Source organism: Cyprinodon variegatus, unplaced genomic scaffold, assembly GCF_000732505.1.
Source record: "Cyprinodon variegatus isolate N-32 unplaced genomic scaffold, C_variegatus-1.0 Scaffold22, whole genome shotgun sequence".
Taxonomy (NCBI): Eukaryota; Metazoa; Chordata; class Actinopteri; order Cyprinodontiformes; family Cyprinodontidae; genus Cyprinodon; species Cyprinodon variegatus.
The window spans coordinates 926,862-951,507 of NW_015150475.1; the positions used below are offsets into that span (position 1 = coordinate 926,862).

General features: G+C 38.3%; 1 protein-coding gene across 1 annotated transcript in view; it reads left to right on the forward strand.

The window, feature by feature from the left end:
* The window catches only part of ddb1 (damage-specific DNA binding protein 1), a 67,188-nt gene that overhangs the window by 41,293 nt on the left and 1,249 nt on the right, over positions 1–24,646 (forward strand). Inside the window, exons 15-26 of the mRNA XM_015391639.1 lie at positions 4,076–4,183; positions 6,051–6,258; positions 6,473–6,568; positions 6,742–6,853; positions 8,738–8,861; positions 11,317–11,481; positions 12,001–12,095; positions 14,047–14,217; positions 14,895–15,004; positions 15,675–15,844; positions 21,680–21,782; positions 22,269–22,392. Coding sequence (XP_015247125.1) covers positions 4,076–4,183; positions 6,051–6,258; positions 6,473–6,568; positions 6,742–6,853; positions 8,738–8,861; positions 11,317–11,481; positions 12,001–12,095; positions 14,047–14,217; positions 14,895–15,004; positions 15,675–15,844; positions 21,680–21,782; positions 22,269–22,392 — 1,586 coding nt within the window. The remainder of the gene's footprint in view (positions 1–4,075; positions 4,184–6,050; positions 6,259–6,472; positions 6,569–6,741; positions 6,854–8,737; positions 8,862–11,316; positions 11,482–12,000; positions 12,096–14,046; positions 14,218–14,894; positions 15,005–15,674; positions 15,845–21,679; positions 21,783–22,268; positions 22,393–24,646) is intronic.

The window sequence follows — 24,646 nt, forward strand, 5'->3', positions numbered from 1 at the left end:
GGGTTTATTGTGCTCAAATGGGATGGACATAGTTTGTACACGCCATAGACCTATCTTGAATGTTTACAAGGAAAAATGATTTATTCCCTTTAAGGAAACTGCAAAATGAGAAGGTGGTGTTGAATCCTTTTTAAAAACAAATCATCAAATGACTGCAGTTCATTTACATTCTTGATCTTTTTAGCAGCATCCAGGTTTTCCAAATCCAACCACAGATTTCCATAGGTGTTCATCTAAGGGGATTATTTCCACTCTGCTTGTTTTCTAGAAGTTATGTTTACCGGAACAAAGCCTTTATACTTTGTATTATATGCTTTGGGAGGATGTCCTGTTTGTCCAATGTCGTCCATGCATCAGCTGTTTCACCGAAAACATGATGCCTCCTCCTAGAGCTTCTTTCAGTGCTAGTGAAGCCAAACGGCCCCAAAACATCATCAAGCCACTTCTGTGCTTCACTAAAGGCATATGCTTTCTTATTCCTCCTTCAGACACACATTTGATCCAAAAGCCCAGTAATTTCCAGTTTTCATTGATCCACTAAAGAGGACCTTTAAATCTCTTTAACTACCGTATTTTCACGACCATAAGGCGCACCGTACTAAAAGGCGTAGTCTCAGTTGTGTGTGCCATTACTGTATTTAACACACACATAAGGCGCACCGGATTATAGGGCGCGGGTTTTATATACCGGTACTTATCCTATACTACGTTTAAATACCCTACTGCGTATTTAAAAAATAGAGCGGGAGCAAAACTGAGTATGATTGTACTTTATTCATGTATTTATTACAAAGTATTAATCAAATCCATTGAAGTCATCATCCTCTGTTTCTGAATTAAACGGCTGCGCTAAATCAGACATGCCAATTTCCCCTTCTTCGCTGTCAGAGTCACTTTCCGTGCCTTGCAGCTCCTCAGAAATGATGCCGGCTTTTGCGAAAGCTTGAACAACAGAGCCAGCAGACACGTTAGTCCATCTACAATCCATCCGCAAACGGTGGTGTAATTTGCACGGCGCTGCCTTCCACTTTTCGTGAAACTGTGGTCTCCGTTGGTCATCCATCGCTCCCATGCCGCTCGCAGCCTTACTTTGAACGGCCGGTTCACACCGATGTCGAGCGGTTGAAGTTCCTTTGTCAGACCCCCCGGAATAACAGCAAGCACAGCATTCATTTGTTTCACCTTGTTCTTCACATCGGCTACACAATCCACGGCCACACTTCCCCCTTTAACGTTCTCATGGTGGTCTCAACAACGTCTGCAGTAACAACACACATAGGGTGCACTGCACTATAGGGCGCTACACACATTTTGAGGGAAAAAAAGACGTTTATATGCGCCTTATAGTCGCGAAAATACGGTAGCTATATTATTGTCTAATTGGAGCAGATCTGCTTTTGGGTCAGTAGTTTGATCCCTCGGTTCAACATGTGGCCCTTCTTTGTTAAGAATTCCCCATACTGGGGAAACTGAAACCTCAGTGTCTGCTGCCACCAAGTCTAACTGAAGGAAACCTGGAAACAGTCTGAACTTTTTCACCACCTGCCTCCTCTGGAGGCAGACGTAGCTTTTGGCTCAGCCTTTACTGCAGCTAACTGTATGTGCTCTCTTTCATCTTCTAGGCTTGAATAATGGCTGAGCTCATCTGCTTAGCTAAGCTTCTCACCTAAATTAAGCCACTTCTGGAGATAATATTGTAGCTTATCTTTTTCTTTTCTCTCACATAAAAATAACCCCTGGATCAGTGCCTTTCTGTTCCTTTTGTGTGTTTATGCTCTTTCTGCTCAAAGCCCCCGTCAGTCATGGCATAATCCCATTCACACAGTCTAGTTCTGCTAGAAGTACTTATTTTTCGTCCTGAGAAGTTTTCCTCTCCACTGTCGCTACATGCATAGTATGTATAAGGCATTCCTGCAAAGTCGACGACACAATGCAAGCAATTGTCCTCTGTTGCTGCAGGCTCTTCCAGAATTCTTCAAATCAATGACTAGATGAGATCTGTTGGGTCTCCTTAGATTGCTTAACTAATCTGTTGGTAAGATGTGATGAAAATGGCTCTGTAAAGTCGCTTGGGGTGACATGGGTTGTAGATTTTCTATATATTACCTAGATGAGCTGTACTGATACAGGGTTTCCGCGGATCATTAAAAGTCATTAAATTTTTATTTTTTAAATTTACGGCCTTAATTGGCATTAAAATTCATTAAATGTGTTTATTGTGGCATTTAAAATGCTTTATTTAAAAAAACAAATTTAAAAACAATTTCGTCAGACATATTATGTCACAATATATTTGCGTGGAACTGCATCCGGTTGATCGCAAAGCTGTATGGAGAAAAAAAAAGCAAATTTCAACAAAAGTGGTTTGGGAAAACGAGGAATTCGGGACATGGCTGCAGCCTGTCGACGGGTACCTGTTGGTGGCATTAAAATTATTTCTAAGAGCATTAAAAGAGCATTAAAAAGAATTAAATTTGAGTTATTAATTCATGTATAAACCCTGTGATATGATTCGAAACATCCCTGTCTCCCGTTCAGGTGTTTGCTTCCTGTTCCACACCTAAACTTTTATTTCTTGTTTTTCAGATTTGCATCACCAGATACATCTTCTTAAATTTTGTTGCAGTCGCTTTGGAGAAGTGTGGAAACAAAACAGTAGCAGCATTTTTTTTTTTTATGAAAAATGAGCAGAGTGCCACAAAACCATACCACTAGCCATAAAAAAAAAGTGAAAGTGCTTAAATTATGCGATTTCACACCCCACTCCTCGGTAGCTGATGCTCTTCAACTTTTTAGAAGTGGTTCTGCTTCGGCATATCTGAATCAAATCATAAAGCCATTAGAACCACTCCATGAAACCTGATTCCAAGCTGAAGAGCCAATTCAGACACTTGAGTTCTTTTATACCAGGGACATATTTAAAACACTTGTTCTGGGGTTTCAGATCTCTCCCTCCTTTTAGTGGTCGCAGCCAGTGTGCCTGAGATCACACCTGATCAGTTCGTACTCCTATGAACAGTTCTGTTCATAATGTTTTGGGATTGCAGTCATTATTAAAAGTCACATTTAGTGTTTTACTTAGATTAACATCATTGTTATATTTCAACTGCTTGTTTAATATTTCTATTTCAAAAATCTAAATAATTAAGAAATATCCCAATAAACTAACTTTGCTTTGGGGTTTGATGATTTTGGTTGCAGCTCTATATGCTCAAGCTGTTGTTTCAGCCTCGGGGTGGAGACTGTTTGCTTGTAAGGAGGATTCATTTACTTTTAGGAAGAGAGCAGCATCCTGTGGGGGAACATTTTATTTAGACTGTTTATTTTCTTGGAGAAAAAAAAAATGAAGCCAAGAGGCGAAGTGTACCTTTCCTCTGCAGCTCCGTCATCAAAACTATTGTTTTGTGTTGTTGCATTTTGGATATTGATAAAAGTAGAAGACTTGAACATTGTCTGGAAATTCATATTTGCTTAGTTTACAACTTGAACGAGATATTTTAAAAAGTTATAATAAAATTACTGGAGCTGGATGTAATTGGTGTGTTGGCAGCTGAAAGGACTCGGTTTGGATTCTGCCTCAATCACTGCTGCAAGTTTCCCATCTGCGTTCGACTAACTGATGTTTAAACCTTTAGAAATAGACTGGAGTTCTGTTTGTTTTTTCTTTGTCTAATAAAATGGAGCTTTTGGGTGTTGAAAATTTGGGCTGAAATAAAAAGACTGTGGCACTTGCAAAGGTTTACTGAAAGTTGAGAGCTTTTATAAAATGATTGATAGTCCTTTATCCTCTAATGTAGCAAATGTTGTTTTTGTTTTATTCTTTTTCTTTTTCCTCATATTTCAACGGAATTTAAGTGGGGTAAAGTTTGCAAAGATAAAGAATAAAAATCAAACCAACTAGCCAGTTGGAAAACAAAATAAATCAAACAAGTGAGGACTTTTTCTGTTACAAATAATCAGGAAGAAACTCTCAGATTGTTCTAACAAAGACGATGTTGCAGTCATTTTTCACTGTTGATGATGTAACTAGTCACTGCAAAAGAAAACTAAATTAGCTGCATGTTTATGTCCTCAGAGATCATCCCCCGCTCCATCCTAATGACCACCTTTGAAGGCAGCTACTACCTGCTGTGTGCCCTGGGAGATGGAGCACTCTTCTACTTTGGTCTCGACCTAGAGACTGGTAGGTTCCCACTCACCACCAACGCTACGGCCATTAGATCGGAGCTTCTCATCTCATTTGCTTTTAGGGATATTCTTTCAGCCAGAACTGCATGACTTCCTGTCAAACTTTTATCTTTAGAAAACTCCTTTAAAGACTAGAACTCCACTAAAGTTCTTATACAGTTATAAAAACTAACAAAGAGCTGTGAGCTAGTAAAGTGATAATCAAACAGTAAGACAAATATTAAACAAGGCAGGTACAATAACAAAGCATTAAGCCTGGAATATTTTCTGTGTGAAAGCATGATGTCAGTGATAGTTTTAAATAATTAATCAACTGAAAGCAGCAGGGAAAATAGAAACTGCTTGACAATTCAATTCAGTTTATTTATATAGCACCAATTCACAACACGTAATCTCAGTACTTAAATATTCACTAGATCATACAGTCAAATTGATTTAAAGTTTTCTATCTAAGGAAAACTAGTTGATTTCATTGACTTATTAATAAGACAACAGGACTGTATGTTTCTTGAATAATTAATAAGAGTCAGCAGTTTTAACATCCAACGCTGTGACCTTAGGCTCAGTTTTCATAAGATATCCCATCTTACTGAGGTTAAGCCACAACCCAGTGGCTTGTTAAGCTGTAGCTGCAGTTTGCATCTTAATTTTACATAAAGTTACTTACATTTTCTTTTATTTCATCCTGTTTACTAAATAGTTTTTATATATTTTTCAAATTTTCACCTGGAATCTTTAAAGCACCTCTAAGTAAATGTGCTCCCCAGCAGGACACCGTGTGCTCCACCAGTTTTGTAGTAATGGCTCTCAGAAGCCGGATTGTTCCAGTCGATGCCTGTAAATCGGCATCATCCTGTCAAAATACCTTTTTGACGGCATATAATAGGAAAATTCTAGACAAAAAGACATTTTACAGCAAATTTAACTGGCTGTACATCTGCTTGTAATAGATTAAATATACCAGAATGGCTGCTTTTTCTAATTAGAAAACCCATTATGACCTTTTTGGGGCAATCCAGACTAATTGTGTGTTCTTGTTTCATTATTTGCACAATAAACGGTACATAGGTTACATCAAACTGTATTTACGCCTAAGGACATTAACAAGTGATTAGATTTCAAAAAGCAGTCGGGTGTTAAAATTTAGTCCATTAAAGATGCATCTTATTGTCATTACAGATTAGAACACAATTTCCTCAGTGCACAAGATGACATTGTATTGTCATATCATCGATCTGAAATACCATTGTGCCACATGACTGGATAGAACTGCTGCAACTTTAGAAGGGTTGTCAACAATCAATGAAATATCAGGGCTGCAGCTGTATTTACTTCCAGACAAATGATAAACAGTTTTCTTTTTGCTTGTTTGCAGACAGTGCAGGAAACTTCTGCACACACCTCACCCAGTGCTGGGATGATGCTGCAAGAAAGTACACAGGGATTTAGGAATAATCAGATTACTCCCATGTAAACTTCTTGCTCTGAATTGAATAAAACCAAGGCAGGACTTCTAACTGCAGTATGAGTGTGCATATAAATGCACTCATTAACTTTGGTTTGCTCAGATCACAAGATCAGACGTGGAAAATATTTCAGTCAGAGAGCAGAGAAGACCAGAACATTAGGAGACAGGCAGGCCCTGTGTAGAGTGCTATATAGCGTTTATTACACGCAAATTATGTAAAAGAAAAATCTAAGAAAACAGGAAAGCCAGGTGCTTCTAAACAAAGATCAGGGCTCACTGAGCATACAAGGACAAATATTAGTGCAAATTGTTCCTCCGACTTTAACAACAACTGGTACATCCACCTTTAGACCCAGAGTTAAATAAAAGCCTTAACCTCGTTTCTTTTCCCCAGGCGCCCTCAGTGAGAGAAAGAAGGTCACCCTTGGCACACAGCCCACCGTGCTGCGGACCTTCAGATCACTTTCCACCTCCAATGTCTTCGCCTGCTCCGACCGGCCCACTGTTATCTACTCGTCCAATCACAAGCTGGTGTTTTCCAACGTCAATCTCAAGGAAGTCAACTACATGTGCCCGCTCAACTCTGAGGGCTACCCAGATAGGTGAGCAGTGAAATGTTTCTGATAGAACATTTCTATCTTAGTGATCTGTTGGTCACTCTGAACAGGGCTTCCTCTGAGCTCAGGTAGCTCTCTACACCTTTTCCACAGACTGCAGTAATGTTATCAGCTCAGCTGTTTAGGTCTGTAGGATAGAAAGGTTTTTTTTGTTTATGTAATGTTTTTTTTGTTGCATTTTTTTTCTTGTTTCTGGTAGCTTGGCATTGGCCAACAACAGCACACTGACCATCGGTACCATTGATGAAATTCAGAAACTCCATATTCGCACAGTTCCGCTTTATGAGACTCCAAGGTCAGTGACACTAAAAAAGATAAAGGTTTTAAGTGTTTATATTTGCATTAGCTGTATTTCTTTTCAGCTCTGTTAATGGATAAATATCTCAACTCTTATATATATTGTTATTTACCTTATGTATTTATTTGTTTATTTAGTGCAGTTGTTTTCTCTCTTCTTTTCCCTGTTAGGCGGATCTGTTACCAGGAGGTTTCGCAGTGTTTCGGGGTTCTGTCCAGCCGGGTGGAGATACAGGATGCGAGCGGCGCTACGTCTGCCGTACGGCCCAGTGCTAGCACACAGGTACTGCCTGCCCACTGCATAAGCAGCCCTGCTGACTGAGAACTGGAGCTTCATACACTGAGGCATGAGATGTACTTTGCAGACTGGCTCTCCTAGCGTTTCATTTATTTATCTGTTTTCTTTTAGATGAGTGGTGCCTATGTTTACTAATGAAAATTAATTCAGTGTCAACTCATCTTCAGTTCACCTATAAAAACTCATTAGCTGATAAATGTCACGTTAAGGCTCGTTATAATAACTATTCATTTCACCATTTGCTCCAAATCAGATCAATCTTATTCACTTAAATCCAACCCAATAATTTCATTAGATTTGAATTCACTTCCAAACTGAGCATTTCCTATTGATACCAATATAATTCCATCAAATTCCACTGAACATAGTTGGTTATGTTTATATAAATGATGTTATGTGGTATGAATGATCTAAGGCAGCCCAGGTGAGTGAATGGAGCTATTGACTTTGTGTAAACATCATATGGGACAGAGAAGAGACACAACGTCCTTTAATAGGATTAAACCTACGGGGGGGAATAATATAGAAAGTAGAGATAATGCTACAGTCAGTGACTCTATGAAAGATTAAAAAAATGAGTTATTTGGCCTGGAATAATTTGCTGCAGTCGTTGTGTGAATGGTTCCCCCTAGATTAGAGGCACAGTGACACAAGGTAGAACGAATGGGCTACCTGGTACTGAAGGAAAGAAAATAAAGAGTACAAATTGGTAATCGATGGCTCCAATCAAAAACAAAATAAAAAATCAGGAGCTGCCATTTCTGATGAAACAGTTTTCCATGGTAGCTAATAGTAACTGAAGCATTATCAATTGTTTATAGTTGGAAAAGATACTCCTTAGAGTGTCCATCTTTAAATTAAAGAGCCTTAAATCAGTTTTGTTGGTCCTGAATTGCAGCGATGTCAGGATATTGCTTTGTAAACACTCCATAATGAAGGTCATTTCATATTTTTATTAGGCAGGAGCCTCACTAGCAGCCAAAGAACCTTTAAACATGACATTTAACATCATCAGATTCTGTCAAATTGTGTTTGACTAGTTTGTCTCAGACAGACAACGATCCTCAATTAAATGAAGATGAAGTTCACAGTCTAGTTTGAGAATGATCTATTCAAATAAATATTCAGGTTTTTTGTGCATGGGAAAGGTAGTTTTCATGGCTCATTTTATTTCAGTGCTTTATTCCCCTCAATCAGGCATAACTCTTCTATATAGAACAGACTTGGTTTTGTCTGGTAATTACATTTAGAAATATCTTAATTTTGTTTAGTCGATAAATCTAGCATCTAAATTAAATAGATCTACTTAGGAAGTTATTTAAGTTACCAGTTAGTCTTTCTAAAGCCTCCATATGTGAGAAGCAAGCGATCTTTAATTGGTTTTGTACCATCAGTACCTCAAAGACCTTTTTAGTGTTGAATGAAGAATGTTAGGAACAGTTGAAGCAATCTTAGCTAACATTTTCCTCTCATTAAGCTAATTTTAATTCCAAAATATTTTCATTTAATGAATTAGTTGCCAGCATTTCAAAGTGTCGGGTCAGTTGGAGAGTTAATCAGAGGCTCCTGTCAGCCATGTTTACATTACCTGCCTGTATTTCCTGTTCTGCTCAGCTCTATGGATTCTCCAAAGGGGACAGGTGTGTACTTTCATTTGTTTGTGTTTACCGTCGCAGAGCCTCTCGCATATCATGACCAGGATGATGTTTACCCGATTTTAAATGCGGCACATCTGCTGCAGCAGATGGTGCCGACTGGGTTGTCGGTGCTTCCCACGCAGACACATTGTGTATTGTGTTTCTGTTTCTTTGCCACATAATGCATCTGTCTTTGTCCTCACTTCTCTCTGCGTCCTGTCTCCGTTTCCAGGCGCTCTCCAGCAGCGTGAGCTCCAGCAAGCTCTTCCCCAGCAGCACTTCTCCACATGAGACCTCCTTTGGTGAGGAGGTGGAGGTTCACAGTCTTCTGGTTGTGGATCAGCATACCTTTGAAGGTGAGACAGCTGAGGCTGCCTTTCCGCTTGAGCTCAAAGAGCTGCTGTATCATGTAAATCTTCTGACAGTAAAATGTGTTCAGCTTAGAGGAAAAGTTGATCTCATAAGGACTGTAAAGTTTTAATCACCTAATTGTGCTCGGCGTGATACTTTGGATTATTCAGTTGAGCTTTGTTGTGTTTTGTTTCAGTGATGCTTTATTGAATCAGCCTTTATTTAAAAGATATACTTGTATATGTATGCATGTGTGTGTGTATATACACACATGCTTTATAGCTGAAAAGGTGTCTTCACCCCCTCCTGATTTGTTTTGTTGTATGTTTGTTACACTTAATGTGTTATGGTGAATCAAACAAATTAAATACGAGTCAAAGACACACACAGGTTTTAAATGGTGATATAAAAGAAGAAAAAAAAATGCCAATCCACATGGCCCAGTGTGAAAAAGTGATTTCTCCTTAAATCTAAAAAAACAGTTTGAGTCTTAGAAGCAACGACTGCAATCAAGCATTCATAATAATTTGCAGTGAGTGTTTTTCCAGAGCTGTAGAGGAATTTAGTCCCACTCATCTTTGCAGATTTGTTGTAATTCAGCCGAAATGAGTACAAGCCTCCCCTTGAAGTTCTCACAGTAGGGTTCAGGTCAGGGCTTTACTGGGTCCTTCACTTCAGCTGTTAATAGTTGGACTACCTGGTGAGGTTTGGATCATTGTTTTGCTGCAGAACCTCCATTTTATTTTCACTTTGAGGTCACGGGCAGATGTCTGGACGTTCTCCTTCTCATTATGGTAAACAGTGGCACTCATGGTTCCATTTATCAGCACAAGTCCTGAAAGGCAGATGAAACAGCCCCACATCATTACACTACCTCCACCATACTTTACTGTTGGTAAATGATCTTTTTCTGAAGTGCTGTGTTACTTTTAACCAGATGTAATGGGATATACATCAAGGGGGGGGCGCCAGGAATTTGGGGCCCCTTGACAGACATTGGTATTGCAGAGTAACAGAGTTAATTTGCCAAAGGTCTCAAGATGTGTTCTAGGAAAATGTAGATGAGCATTAATGCTGCGTTAGTTTCAGAACTCTGCCATTTGTGTCCAGTTCTTTAGATATTTTTCTGAGGTCTTTTGTGATCTCTTGGATTAGTGTTATCTTTCTCATTAATTCCAGAGGTTATTGCAGGACAGCTACTCTTTGGGTGTCCTTCACTCTCCCCCGCAGGTCCTATTTAAAGGATTTCTTTATTTAGAAAAGGTTCAGCTGTAGTCAGGTCCGGCTGTGGCTAGAGAACGTGACCTTAGTCCCGATAATAAAAACATTAATTTGAAGAACTGCAGTTGGTTTTTACTTGTGTTGTCTTTGACTGATTTTTATATATGTCCAATGCTCAGAAATGTTTGGGTTTGACAAACATGCAAATAAATAAGAAACCAGGAAGGAGGCAGACACTTTGTTATACCCTTTATATCTGTTTTTGGTCTCCAAATGAGTGACTGAACAGGAAGCCTTTCTAGAAAGGCTTTCTGCTCTGTTCTGTTTTGCATTGCTGATTTTTATTTGCACTAAGACTTTCTTTTTAAAGCCTGGTGGCTTCAAAACCCGCCTTGAATTACTGCATGTTGCCTATTAACAATAGGATAGTAAGCGACTCTAAGAGCAGCCTGACTATACTGTTGGTATCAAACCTATTTCAGATGCAGAGGGTTTATGCTTTAATATGTGTGCTGCCATATTCATCAGTTACCTCGGAGTATTAACTGCCTATCTTACTGAGAAAATAGCTTTGAACCCATTTAAAGGCATGCATGGTGCAGACAAGTGAAGGAAGATTGATAGATGAGATCTCAGAGACAGTATTGATAAACGAAGATGCATTTGTCTTTGCATAATAAGTAAGTCAATGCTCCAACATCAAATCCTGTCAGACAGAAAATTTGAGCGTTATTCCTTCTGGGATGTTCAATATAGATGCATAATTTAGTTAAATAAATAGCTCTGAAGCAGCCTCTCCTTTCCTGCAGTCTGGCAGATCCACTGACCACATAAAGAGGACAGTCTGACCAGACACTTGTAAGAAGAGAAAATTACTAGTGCATTACTTTTGTTTTTATGCCATTTTCATGAGACATCGACAGTTTTACAGTCATGAACCAGACACAGAAATTAGATTTGATTTTTAGTTTGTAGTTTGATTTTTATTTAGGTGCATTGTTTCCTTTTTTCTTACTCATTGATCAAATCATTTTTACACTCTTAATCAAAATCTGCACTTTGGCACTTAATTTCCAAGATGGGGGCTAATAGAGTTTATAGACTGGCACAATATGTCTAGAACATCTCATTGGCTCACTTATCGGTGCCTTTTATAAGTTTGAACCCCTTTTAGAAATAGAGTTTATAAATAAAGTTGGGTTGGATCTGATCCCTCTTTTTGTTGTGTGTTTCTTCCAGTCCTTCATGCCCACCAGTTCCTCCCCTGCGAGTATTCCCTCAGCATCGTGTCATGTCGTCTGGGAAAAGACCCGTCTATGTACTTCATCGTCGGCACGGCCATGGTTTACCCAGAGGAGCCCGAGCCCAAGCAGGGACGGATTGTCGTCTTCCATTACACTGACGGTCAGCAGCCCAGCTTTCAGTAGCTTTTCTCCTTTTTTTACCAAACTGTCCGACTGCGCTGTTTGATTCTTTCCAACTTTCCTTGTTTGTCCCTTCACCCAGATCGCTCAGCTTCTTTTTATTCATCCTTTACCCATTTCATTTTCTCCTCCCTACGCCCTATATCGTATTTTAGGCGAGAACACCATGTCCTACTGTGCTCTTGTTTCCCTTCTCACTCAATCATTTTCTTATCATGTCCTTTCCAACCCCCCTCCCTCAGCACTGTTTTTTTTTTTTTTTTCCCCCATTTACACGCTGTTCCTTACAAAATACGTTGCTTGTATTTCATTTAATCTTCTCCGGCGCTTGATTTTTACCCTCGCCTTATATTCTGAATGCAGCACTGCCTCCATATCAAATTTTCCTCACATCTCTTTCCCACTTGTTCTCAGTTGGAGATGTTGGTTCTAATTTAACTCGGCATCGCATGTGTGGCACTTTAAATGCTCACTGAACACTGACTGATCTTTCCTGCAGGGAAGCTGCAAACCGTGGCTGAGAAAGAGGTGAAAGGAGCCGTTTATTCTATGGTGGAGTTCAATGGAAAACTACTGGCCAGCATAAATAGTACAGTAAGTGGTGGGACAGAAATGGGGTGGAAAAGCCTTTCTTCTCTAAATTGTTACAGAAATGTTGAAATTCTGAAGCGTGCCAAAACCTCTTTGTTCAAAGTTCAGAATCTAAAAGGTTTGTTTTACATCCTGTTAGTCCAACAAAGAAAATACTGAAAACGGGGAAACAAATGCTCTGCCCCCCGCTGCCCTGTAATACCACGCTCATCCACAGCCGGCTATAGATGGATTAAAGGGATTAAAAACTTGAAAGGGAGCATTATCTTCAGATATCAAAGATATATTTGTCATGGATTTCAGATTTCTGGAGCTCATCAAGTCACTTACTTTCAGATGCTCTACTTTCTATCTCTAGGTTTTATGACAAAGACGACTTTACTCTCACTAAGCTTGTTTGGTTAGACAGACATTAATGTAAACAAAAGCTTTTATTTTATTCCTCACAGTTTTGCATTTCCAAGGTCAGCATAGCTGAATATAATCCTTTGTGCTTGTTGAATCTGTACCATCATGGTTGACGAATTTTAGAAAAATGCACAGGTACTCTTTCTATCATATGTATCCTTGTTTTTTTTTTTTTTTTCTTTTTTTGTTGTTGTAATATTTAAATGAGATTCAAGAAATAAATGTTTACATTTTGTTTTTTGGGGATATTAGAAAAACAAAGAATACTATTTTGGAGTAGAAAGGTCTAAATCAGCTTGTTATGTTAAAGCTGCCCAACGAGTTGGTGAGAAGATGCAAAGTGAAGGGCTGCAGAATCAGTGCATCTCTGTAACCATGCTGCTGGAGCTGGCTAATTACCTTCACCCTGCTACTGGCTTACTCAGCTGCTTTATTTGAATTTCTGGGGGCAGAGGCTTGTCGCTGCAGAGCCATCATTCTGTATGTAGACATATTGTTCCAGATCCCACAGGCATACATGTGCTCATGCAGCTATGGTTTTCACACCTACAGTATTGCAAAGGCTTTTGTGTGCAGTTTGGTGGGGTTTATTCATGGGGTTTGGAGCCTAAAGTTTTAGCTCCAAGTAGGTAATGAGAGTCTGTTTATTTATGTAGTGGAACTTATGACACCATGAGGCCAGCAGGTCAAAAACTGTTGCTTCAGACACACCTCAGTCTCTCTGTTGCTTTTATATGTTTATACCAATACTAAATAACTGTATGACCTTTATAAAATATATTTCAGTGTTTTTATGATTATACATCTACTTAAAAGTTCTAGTTCTAGGTGTCTGTATTGCTTTCATTAGCACTAAGCACACAAAACAGCTAGAAATGTGCAGACACCTTTACAGTATACGTCACTTCCCCCTTTCCCCCCTTTGGATACTGTTGATATTCAGGCAAAGCGGCACCTTACTGCAGGGATTTATACATGTGTTAACTATGAAATTATAAAACATAACATTATATTTATCTGTTTCAAAGCAGGAATACAGTACAAAACAATGGTTGAACATTTCTTATTTTCGACATAGTCTTATAACATTGTTTCACCACAGTTGATTCATTACATTGAACAATACTTTTCATCTTTCGCACAGCTAGTGGAAACAGAAATGTAGTTTAATCCAACTGCAGGCTACCGGGAGATCATCGCTTTGCCCTGGTCCTGATGGGAAATGTCGTCTTCCTTCAGGAAAAAAAAAAAGACGACTTTAGTCCACTGGGGGGAGCCAAAATCGACCGAAACTGAAAGTTTTTCAGTATTGCTTTAAACGTTTAAATGAGAATAATAAGCACAGCTTCCCAAGTTGGTTTCAATCGTTGTTAAAAGGTCATTTTAAAGCAGGCAGGAACTCAGGGTAACACAACTTCACACAGTGTGAAGCTGAAATGTCAGTCCAGTTTCCCAAGTCCTGCAGGAATAAATTCAACATGTTTTTTTTTTATAGTTAACATGTGCTATGATAGCAGCTACAGTCAGGTCATCCTTTGTGTTTTAGGTCCGTCTGTATGAGTGGACGGCTGAAAAGGAGCTGAGGACTGAGTGCAACCACTATAACAACATTATGGCCCTTTACCTGAAGACCAAAGGAGATTTCATACTGGTGGGGGACCTGATGAGGTCTGTCCTGCTGCTGGCCTACAAACCCATGGAGGGCAACTTTGAAGAGGTGAGATGTGATGAAGAAAACCCTTAAGAGTTCTAGAAAGTAATAAAACGAGAGAGGAAAAAAGCAATTTTTACTCTCAACTCACAGGGTTTTTATTATGTTTAAGTTCTGTGTTGTTATCTTTAATTATATTTTAGAGATTTTATTTGGTATTTGGTTCATTTTAAGTCACATTGTGTTTTCCACACAAAAATTGCAGAATAAGTCATTAGCAGCTAATTAAACTGAAATTTAAATTTATAGTCAAGCCTTTGTTTAAATCAAACAAAGTGGAGACGTTACCAACTCATTAGGAAAAACGATAAAAGATCACTGTGTCTCTTCTATGTCCATCACAGGCTTCACAGCTAATTACAGAGCAGGTCTTTGGCTAAACTGCATTGATTTCCTCCCTTCAATATTAGAGTTCATCATAATTTGCACACAAAAAAAAACTACAGTTTTATACCTTCATAAAACAGTGCTCCTTAAAAAAAAATTAATGAATGGCAAAAGATAAAACTTGAGTAAAAACCAGAGGTGACAAAGCTTCAAACACAGCCAGTAACAGCTGGAGGTCGTGTAGGAACTCCTTATTTGGCAGCTTACTCTTGTTTATCATTTGCATGCATTTGCAAACATTTTTTATTTTTCAAGTCAAACCTGTGCATGTATACCTGTCATATTTTTTTTCCCAGATTGCCCGTGATTTTAATCCAAACTGGATGAGCGCCGTTGAAATTCTAGACGATGACAACTTCCTGGGAGCAGAGAACGCCTTTAATTTGTTCGTCTGCCAGAAGGATAGGTGAGAAAAGCATAATCTCTCGCTGTGAAGCTCAATGATCATTTTCCTTTTTGAAGTTTTTTTTTTTCTTGTATTCATATTTATATTCATTATATTTCCCAGAGCTGCTCTTTCAGATCAGAACTACCCAAAATTTCCCTAAATCATGTCTAATGCTCGCTCGTTTAGACAGATGCCGTCATTAAGATGCTGCTCCCTCCACACACAGCTTTTAGAGCAGCTTCGTTGGTATAAAAGTGTTGTGCAGATTTGTCCTTGCATTTGTGTTTGAAATTATGATTCATCTTTCAGCCGAGGTTTTAGCTACTCTCCTGCTTCTTTCTTTTTGTGGTAATTTCACTGTTGGACGAGTGTTGACTTTACAGAAAAGGAAGAAAGATGTGGTCTGAAGGAGCTTGTGTTCCATCTATGCCTTCACTCATTATCCATCTAATATGTCAGAGTGGACCTCACAATGCTTTTGACCTTTATTTTTGTTGCAAGTCTCTGTTACTGTTGCTCTTTTCACTGTTTCTTAGCCTTTTAGCCATTACCTCTCTATCATTCGGCGACCTTTTCCAACTGTTCTCGTGTCTCTGGCCTCCTTGTTTTCTATTTGATTGATCGATAGTTTTGCCCCCAACAAGTTCCAGTTTTGCCCTTGACATTATTTTTTACGTTTTCCCAAAAGCGCGGCCACCACCGACGAGGAGCGCCAGCACCTGCAGGAGGTTGGGGCCTTTCACCTCGGCGAGTTCGTAAATGTTTTCTGTCATGGCTCACTGGTGCTACAGAACCTGGGGGAGAGCTCCACACCCACCCAGGGATCTGTGCTCTTCGGCACAGTTAACGGCATGATTGGTAAGCTGTTGGGCAACTTTCACCCTAAACAACGCTTGGTCTTTTTATTTAGCTTTGAAAATATTCAGCCATTTTATGGATGTTTAAATGTTCTGTCTTGCTTAGAGACACAAGATGAAAAGCTGCATCTGACGCTCATGTCCGTGCTGTGGATAAATACCGCCACCTTGTTTGTTTTTTTATTATAAAAAGGGAAACTGGGGAATCTTTAATGTCGAGGTCATTGAAGTTAACTAATTATCAGTTTTTCAGCTGCAATGCAACTTAAGTCATAATATAAAGTTTTGGAAGGACTGACTATTTTTTATCTATCCTATTTATTTTTCTGCAATACAAAACTGAGGTTTTGCGTAGAAAAGAGTCCTTATGTTCTTTTTTTTTTTGTAATACAGCAATAAATCATCTTTTTGCAATAATCACAATAGATTTGGCAGGGTTTAAATTCCCATCCACCACTGGCCAGAAGTGGTAATGTAATGAAGTGGCAGATTTTAACACTGTCCCAGCTACAGTGGTGGGTTGTAATCTAAATAGAAATGTCCAATGTGAGCAACTGTCTAATTTGCCACTAGTCTTCATCATTTTCAGGAAAAAAGAAAAAAAAAGGAGAAACTAGACTGCTTTTAGGAATAAGGTGTTAAAGGCTCTGAGAAACCAGCACATATTTAACTCACAGCTGTTTTCTACAGCTCTGCTATAGATGCTCCATGGATGGGCTACCTGTTAGGCTAACAGCAGGAGATGCTTTTATACTGTGCCACATTTTTTGGTTCAATCGACAACTTGTAACCAGGGGAATAACTGATACACAACATTTTTACGTTCCACCCCTGGTTTTTACACACAGGTCTGCATACAAACCTTTTTTACACTGCATGCAATTCATTTTGATCTAAACTGTAAAAAAAATTCCAAATAAAATGAAGCTTATTGATTTTCCAACAAGCTGTTGTATTATGTGACAAAACCTTGTTACATGGCGTTGAATAATAAATTGTATTTTAGATAGTTCAGTATTGTGCATTATGATATGTAGCTCAGTGTTCTAGATATGTAAAATATAGCACAGCTTTGAGCTTTATAGTACAGCATAGTATGATACAGCCTAACTAGATTACTATAGAGTTTAATAGAATAGAAAATCCCTTTATTGTCCCACAATGGGGAAATTCTGCTGTCTAAAGAAGCAAAAACATTATAGGAAAAATGGTCACACAATATAGTATAGAATAAACTAGTGCCTGTGTAAATAATCAGTCATCAGAACCATAAAATGGGTTTAAATCAGAGGTGATCAGACTTTTCTCTCAGTGTCACTACAAGTCTACAGCTGCTGGCTCCATTGTGCTCAACAGTGCGATGTACAATTTTGTATAGCAGATATACACAGTGAGAAGAGCAAGTATTTAATGCACTGCAGATTCTGAAGGTTTTCCCACTTGCAAAGTATGTAGATGCTTTCATTTTCATCATAGGCCCTCTTCAACTGTGAATAACAGATTCTAATACAAAACACAGAAAATGTCAGCGTCACTATGTAGATTGCATCACACCATAAGGCAAGAGTTTAAGGCAACTTTATTTATAGAGCACAATTCAGAACAAAACAGCTGGACCACAAATCTAAACTAATGTACCTCGGTTAACAGCTTATGGCAGCTTTGCAAAAAACAATATATCAGTAATATATAAGCAAGTAAAGTTTGCATGGTGTAGTGTTGTATAGTTTAGGGGTCTACTTAGCAGTGCAGTATGTCCTTGTATATATAATGCCTCAGCATTTTATACTATATCCTCTTTAAGTAGATTGAGCAAAGGACTGTAGTACAGTGAAGTACACTATAGTACTGTTTTGCATAATATAGAATATTTTAAAAATATATATTTTTTTATAAAGCATGAAACATCGTCCATCTTTCCAAAGTAACAAAGCCTCCTTTGATGTAGGTTTGTTTTTCATTCTGCTTATTAGGTTTTCGTGCCAAGAAAAATGAAAAGGCTCTGTGTTTGGAGAACACTTTTACTTAACAGGAAGGGAGATAAAAATGTCTCTTGATTGCAAAGGGTGCAGATTTCTGTTCGTAGACAATCTGTGAAGCTCTTTGCAGAAAGCTGTTTGGAAAAAGCCTTTCAAAAGCAAACAATCAGAGAATGATTGGCTGACCCATCACTGGCACTGACGTGTGGGAATTAGGAACTAGCCTTGCAGAACTGCTGGATTTCTGACACACTGGTTGAATCTTCAGATGCATCATATGGCATTCCCCTGAGTCACTGGGAAACTCAAGAAATTCTTTGTTTTTGCGCAGTATGTTCACCAACCTTACTGCCTTGGAGTTGGTAGGTGTTACTGTTTGTGTTATTGCTGTATAGTAGTTTTTCTGCGGGTTGTTTGCCACCTTTAAATCCCTTGTGCTTCAGGGTCACTGCAGGTCATGTTGGCAATTTTGGCTCAAGCTCATTTGATCAATCTGGGCCATATCACCTCTGGGCCCTCATTGCATCTCGTTCATTACACAGCTGTGTAAAACATTTAACACTGTACTTTTAAACTGTTGGTGGAAAGTCGTTTTCCCCGCAATTTTTAAAGAAACAGAGAATTTTCCCTAAACAGGTTTCTTTAGATTCCTGTTTTTCTTGGTTTTCCCTCTCTGTGGTGTCTTCACATCCAGACACTTATTGATTTTATGCTCTGACACTCACTGTTGAGACTTCTGCTCACTGTCTTGATTCAGTGGATATGAGCAGGATTTAGGTTGCAGAGCTCCAAACTGTACAGCTTTGTTTCTTTCCTAAGAAGCTTCTCAGGATGAATCCAAAAACATCTGAGGTTTATTTTCTTCTGCAGGCAGATATTAGTCTATTTATAATACAAAAACAAAAAAACCCTTTAACCTTAATGATACAATTAAACTAAAGGTGCTTCAAAAATGATTGGAATTAAAAAGCATATTATACCAATCTATTTATACTAAGATGCTTAACAACCCCTTTCTTTAAGAGAAGATTAACTTTCCAGACAATAAGATAAAACTTAAGGCAATCAGGTCTCAGTACTCTGATTAAAACCAGTAACTTTCAGCCTGGCAGTATGAGAAAGAAGATGGAAAAAGAGGAAACAGACATGGCAGTCCCAGAGCTCCACAACACCTCAACAACTTTTGTGATTCTTTAAAAAGTAGCAGAAGAAAGTTTCACAGGAAATGAAAACAAAGGTCTTCTTGCTCCGTGAGACTTTTCCTCTCCAATCCAAATGAGCTTCAGCAATAATAAAGATAAAAGGCCACTGTCGGTCTTATCGCTCTGCGGGATGCCGTGATGTATGATATGTTTTCTTTTTCAGAAAAAGCTGCAAGGAGATGGGATTATTTCCTCCAGGAAAAATAAAATAAAAAATCATCAAACTGAGATGTCGACAAACTTTTCAAAGACTTTTAAAATCAGATATTACAATCAGAAAAAAATGATCACCATCAGTAAAAAAGGATGGAGATTAATCTTCAGAGAAATTATGTAAGTATCTTTTATTTATGTCATCAGGCCGATAGTGAGGAGTCCATTTTGGCAAAGATCGCTTTATACAAGCAATCTTTTTCCAGACTGATTATAAAACCAGGATGTTATTTATTCCTCCTATTTAGTCCCCAACTGGAATATTTTATCATAAAACACAATCAGACAGCATCGGAATAATGTGTTAAGTTTCCGACATTCATGTTTCCTTCCACTGCTGTGATGCTGCCAGAGAAACAGCTGGCAGGGTTATAACCCTCTCCTTGCGTGTCATTAGAGGGTTTAATAACAAATTCATTAAGGGAGCAACAAAGCTTCAAATGAACAAGACTGACACAGCAATCCCTTCTGTTCCATTGGCCTCCATTTTTCTCCTCAATTTATGCACGTTGGTAAAGTACTGATACTTGTTTAAAGGCCATAAACCTGTATCTCCTGATTATAAGAGCAGCCTTGATTGTCTCTTGATTTTAAAGAGCCAGAAATGAATAATACAGAAGATATGAGAACAATGAAATAAACATATCAAGAGGAATTTGTGCCCAAAGAGATGTGGGAAAATAAGTGACCTGTTTAAAAAGGGCTTTTTATGTTTTTAAAAGTCCTACTATTAGGTAACAATTAGTTTAATTTGGTATAATTGCAGCTCTTTACTTTTTTAAAACCACCTCATGGTGTCTGATACAGAAAAACTATCTCTGCAGGTCAACAGGAGCAGGTTTCTGCTTGGAATCAGTTATGGGATTTTTTTCACAGGTTATATTCATACAGTAACCTTTTCATAAAAGCTAATGAAATGGAATTTTTACCGCAAATACATTTGAAGAATTTATTCAAACAGTAAAATTTCTAGATATGTGGAGGTAATAAAAAGATGCAGCTAGTATAATTTACTCTTCCGCAGAAATATACATTCTGAATTCCACTTAAAAGCTTTTATCGAAACAAGGAAACTTTTAATTTATTGTAATTAAAAATAAAAGATAAAATTTTTCCCAAACCATGACACTTCCACCTCTGTGCTTCAGTTGGCCTTAGGATGGATTTAATGCTGTATTTGGTTTAAATCAAACATGTCCACTTTTACAGTTTCTAAATACTTCAAATTTAGACTTATCTTTACAAAGAACATTATTCCAGAAGACCTTTCACATCAACGGTAGCAGAACATTCCTGCTCTAGATGCTGAGCTTTAATGTTTCTAAAGACTCCCTTTAGCACCTTGCTATTAGAGTAAACCTGCTCTGGTGACCATATCCAGGCATGTTGATAGTTTTCCGTTACCTTCACAGTCGTAGACCTTTTTCCAAATAGGGGGATGGCTGATTTGAAATAATTCTGAGATTATTTTTAATTCAGTCCTATTTCTGACAGCTCCTGGTCTCTGGTTTAAACAGGAAAAACTTTCCATTGCAGTAATTTTAGCCAATTCCACTAAAAATTAATACCAACTCATTTATTCATCATCATCCAGATTGTTGTTTTTTTTTCAAACATCTTTTAGATATTTAAAGTTTTATAGGTTTATTACATAAAATTGATGTGTTGTGTAAAAATTTCAAAAAATATATGCAGATATGTTGGAATAAAAAACAGATTTCGGTGAGTCCTTTTATTTGTTTTTGTTTTTTGTGTTTATTCCTGAAATACAAGTGTGAAGCCTAAAGTTGCCGAATCATATACTATGCTCATTAATTAATACACAAAAACAATCTATAAGTTATTCAAAACAAAAAAATATACACCAATCGTTCACCCTGAGAGTTCACTGATTCCTTTTTAGCCTTATAACAAGTTTTGCACCAGGTACAATCCACAGACATGAGGATTGTACGCAGTTGGCAGAACTTAATCAGACTGTGAACTGAAATGTTTATATTGTGTTCTAAGCGTTTCGTCTTTATCCTTCCTTTCATCTTATAATTTATTGCCGTTTTCACACTTGAACTTGAGCTTTTTCTCGTCACAACTCCGCTAAGAAAAAGCAGATTTGCTGGACTCCATTGCTTGTATTGTATCTCTGATTGTGTTGTTTTATTACAGGAAATGTACAAAATGCTTAAGTTTAAAAAAGAAATGGACTAAAGGCAAAGTGTAAAACTCAAAAAATATAGTATAAGCCAACAGGGTGCTACAAATTATTGGGAAAGCCTTTGAATGTAACAAGAGTGAGCTATTTGCCTAAACATTCATAGTCATAGTACAGGACTTGGTCTCTTTTCATCAATGCAGTTAGTTTTTTCTCACATGGCTAAAGACAGAGTATTAACCCTGCACTTTTTATTCTGACATCAAATCTGATTATCTGTGTGCCTTTTTCAGGTCTGGTGACGTCTCTCTCCGAGGGTTGGTACAGCCTCCTGCTCGACCTACAGAACCGCCTCACCAAGGTCATCAAGAGCGTGGGCAAGATCGAGCACAGCTTATATCCTTTTCTGAACCCCTGCAGCTGACCGGGACTGACAGGGTGGTTCTGGGGAAATAAGCAATATTGACATCTTTCACTAACTTTGAAAGGTTATTTAAGGGTTATTGCTCAAATAATAAGTTGATCACCATTCTGCTGCAAGTTGTTATTAGAGGGACTTAAAAAAAAAAAAGATTGGAAGAGAAGTTCTTTTAAGGATTTTGTTCTAAAACTCAGATTATGTTTCATCATCCCTTTTAAAAACTTCTGTCTTCCTTTTATTTCATAGCCAAAGGATGTTTATGCCCTCCGTATGCTCTCAGGATAGAAAAGAAAGGTTAAAGAGAGGCCATTGTGATCAGCAGAATCTTAGTGAATTTAAATGATATCACCTGCTGGATATGCTTTGACTCTGCCTGAGGTGAAGTTTGCACGGTCACTGTAAGGCCCATCCTCAGGCTAAAGCATCCTTCAGATAATGATTTATCCTTAACCGAGTGACACCTGGAGGTCCTTCCACACGGAGCGGAAGACAGAGCAGGCCACAGGGTTCATCGATGGGGACCTGATTGAAAGCTTCTTAGATCTGAGCCGGGCGAAGATGCAGGAGGTGGTCAGCACTCTGCAGGTGGGAGCAGTTTCCTCTCAGCTCAAAGTGCAACACTGATCATTAACATCCGTTATGTAATGCCTATGGTTGTAGTTTTCTACAAGTTTTTGTACATCTCTTTAAAAACACTTACATCTCCAACATCCTTTGGTTTCTATCCTTATTTAAATCACGCAAGTTTTATTTTGATTAGCAGATGGGGAGCCATTTCAGAAGATTTCATGAATTATGTTAAAGTTATGTTGCTTTTAAATCTTTAAAATTCTATTTAGTGTTGAAGAATCTTTGGGGACAAGCTTCCCTTTTCCTGTTGAACGCAGAATAATGTTTGTTGCATCTATTTCTCTAGATTTTATCACCAATCTGTCCTTTAAACCAAAATTACAGTATTCCAAACCAGGTTTTCTTTGCAAGATAAAGGAAGGCAAGAAAACTAAATGTGACATTTCTGTTTCTAGACTATACTCACCGATCCCCTGACAAAAAAATAACAAAAATCAAAATAAAAGTTCCTCCTTTATCGATCAATCATTCAACCAGCTGTCTGTTAATCACTTTATCTGGGTTACATGCATCCCTAAATATTTATGTGCAAAAATATCTAAAACTCCAAGTTAAGCTTTTTTAATTTTGCATTAGCCAATAAAAGTTTGGGCCTGGGAACCTGAAAAATTTCATGAGTTTAGTTTTCCTTCATGTTCAGTGAAGCTGCTTTTACTGTCAGGAAAGTAAGACATTCTGATTGCTAAGGTTCTCCTTTAACCTTTACGGATCCAAAGTTCCATATCTAAATAAAAAAATATTGTTTTTCCTTCTTTTGTGACATGATAGATGAATAGATTGATATTGAGATTTATTTTTTGTTGTTTTGTTCCATAATGGGTTTTTTCAGTCCTTTAAGAGTATTTATTTATCCATCAGTCAGGCTGACAGTCTGTCAGTCAATCGCCCTCAAAGAAGATTATCTCCTTTTGCTTGGATGTTTTCTGAGTTTCCTTTTTTCTGTCTCTTTCTGTTTGTGAGGTATTTTTTTTCTGTTAAACTACATGGGGAAGATTTGAAGGCTGAGTCTTTCTTTAGTGGTTAAGAGCTTTAGTCATTTTAGCCTCCAATAGCCTTTCCTGATATCTGACACGCTGAAGTGGGCATCCTGCTGTCTGGGCGCTGGCAGTCACAGCCCAGATTGTTTGTTTGCTCACAGTTTTGGCTCTGTTTTTATCTTCTAAAATCAATGAGAGGAAACAGTTTAGATCCACTCAGATCAGATTTATCCAATGAATCCATTTTATTTTTACTTCTTAAAAGTTTGTCTCACAATCCTGGTGTCCTCTTATACTTTTATGTGGAAATGGAATAGATTTTGGATCTATTGATGTTAACAGGTTATTTTAAACATTTCTAAATTCGCTAAAATATCTCAAGTGTTGTCTAAGCATTCCCAGACTCTTAAAGGGGTCATAGAGTGATTATATAGGGTATTTGGTAATGGTCCTTAAGGTCTCTGAATAGGGTGTGTAACATTGGTTGGGCTGAAAATGGCATATTTACTGTTCTATGAGCCTTAATGCAAGCCTGGTTAAGAGCCCTAAAATGAAACGACAGGTTTTCTTCCTTTTATGGTATGCTCAGGAATATTTAGATGAGCTGTGCGCTGATTGGTTGGTTTACAACAAAAGACGCAATCACTCACTTACTGAAACATCAAACTTCAAAATCGTCCAGGATTTTGGTCGACTACAGTGCAGCAGAACCGAGCCGGTGCAGGGAGGCCGCAGGGGACGGAGCGACCGAATACGACCCGGTGACAATAGCCATGGCCCTGTGTTTCCCCCCGCCTGCCTTACCGGGCACCGTGTTGCGTTCAGTCGCTCCGGACCTGGACCAGCCTCGGAGCTGATGGCTCGGTTCGAATGCCCGGTCCATGCATGAACTGGTGTATGTCAATTTCGGGACGTGATTAAAGTTCAGACCAGAACCAAATAAGACAACATCCCCGAAAATGACATCAACTCAGGGCTTCGTTTGGATTCGCCCGTTTTATGGTGGAAGTTTAGAATTGTGAGATTTGCAGAGAAAAGAGGTGTCGTTGGGGTTTGGACTTCTCTGTACGTCCATTTCACCCACTGAACTATCGTCACTCATCTATGAAAATGTAAACTCGGTTTGCATTCTATGATCCCTTTAAACTTTTTTCTTTTGACTGTGAAGCTAATTCTAATTGGAGCACCTTTGATAGTGAAGTTTAACAGGAGCGACTCAGCACAGCAGAACG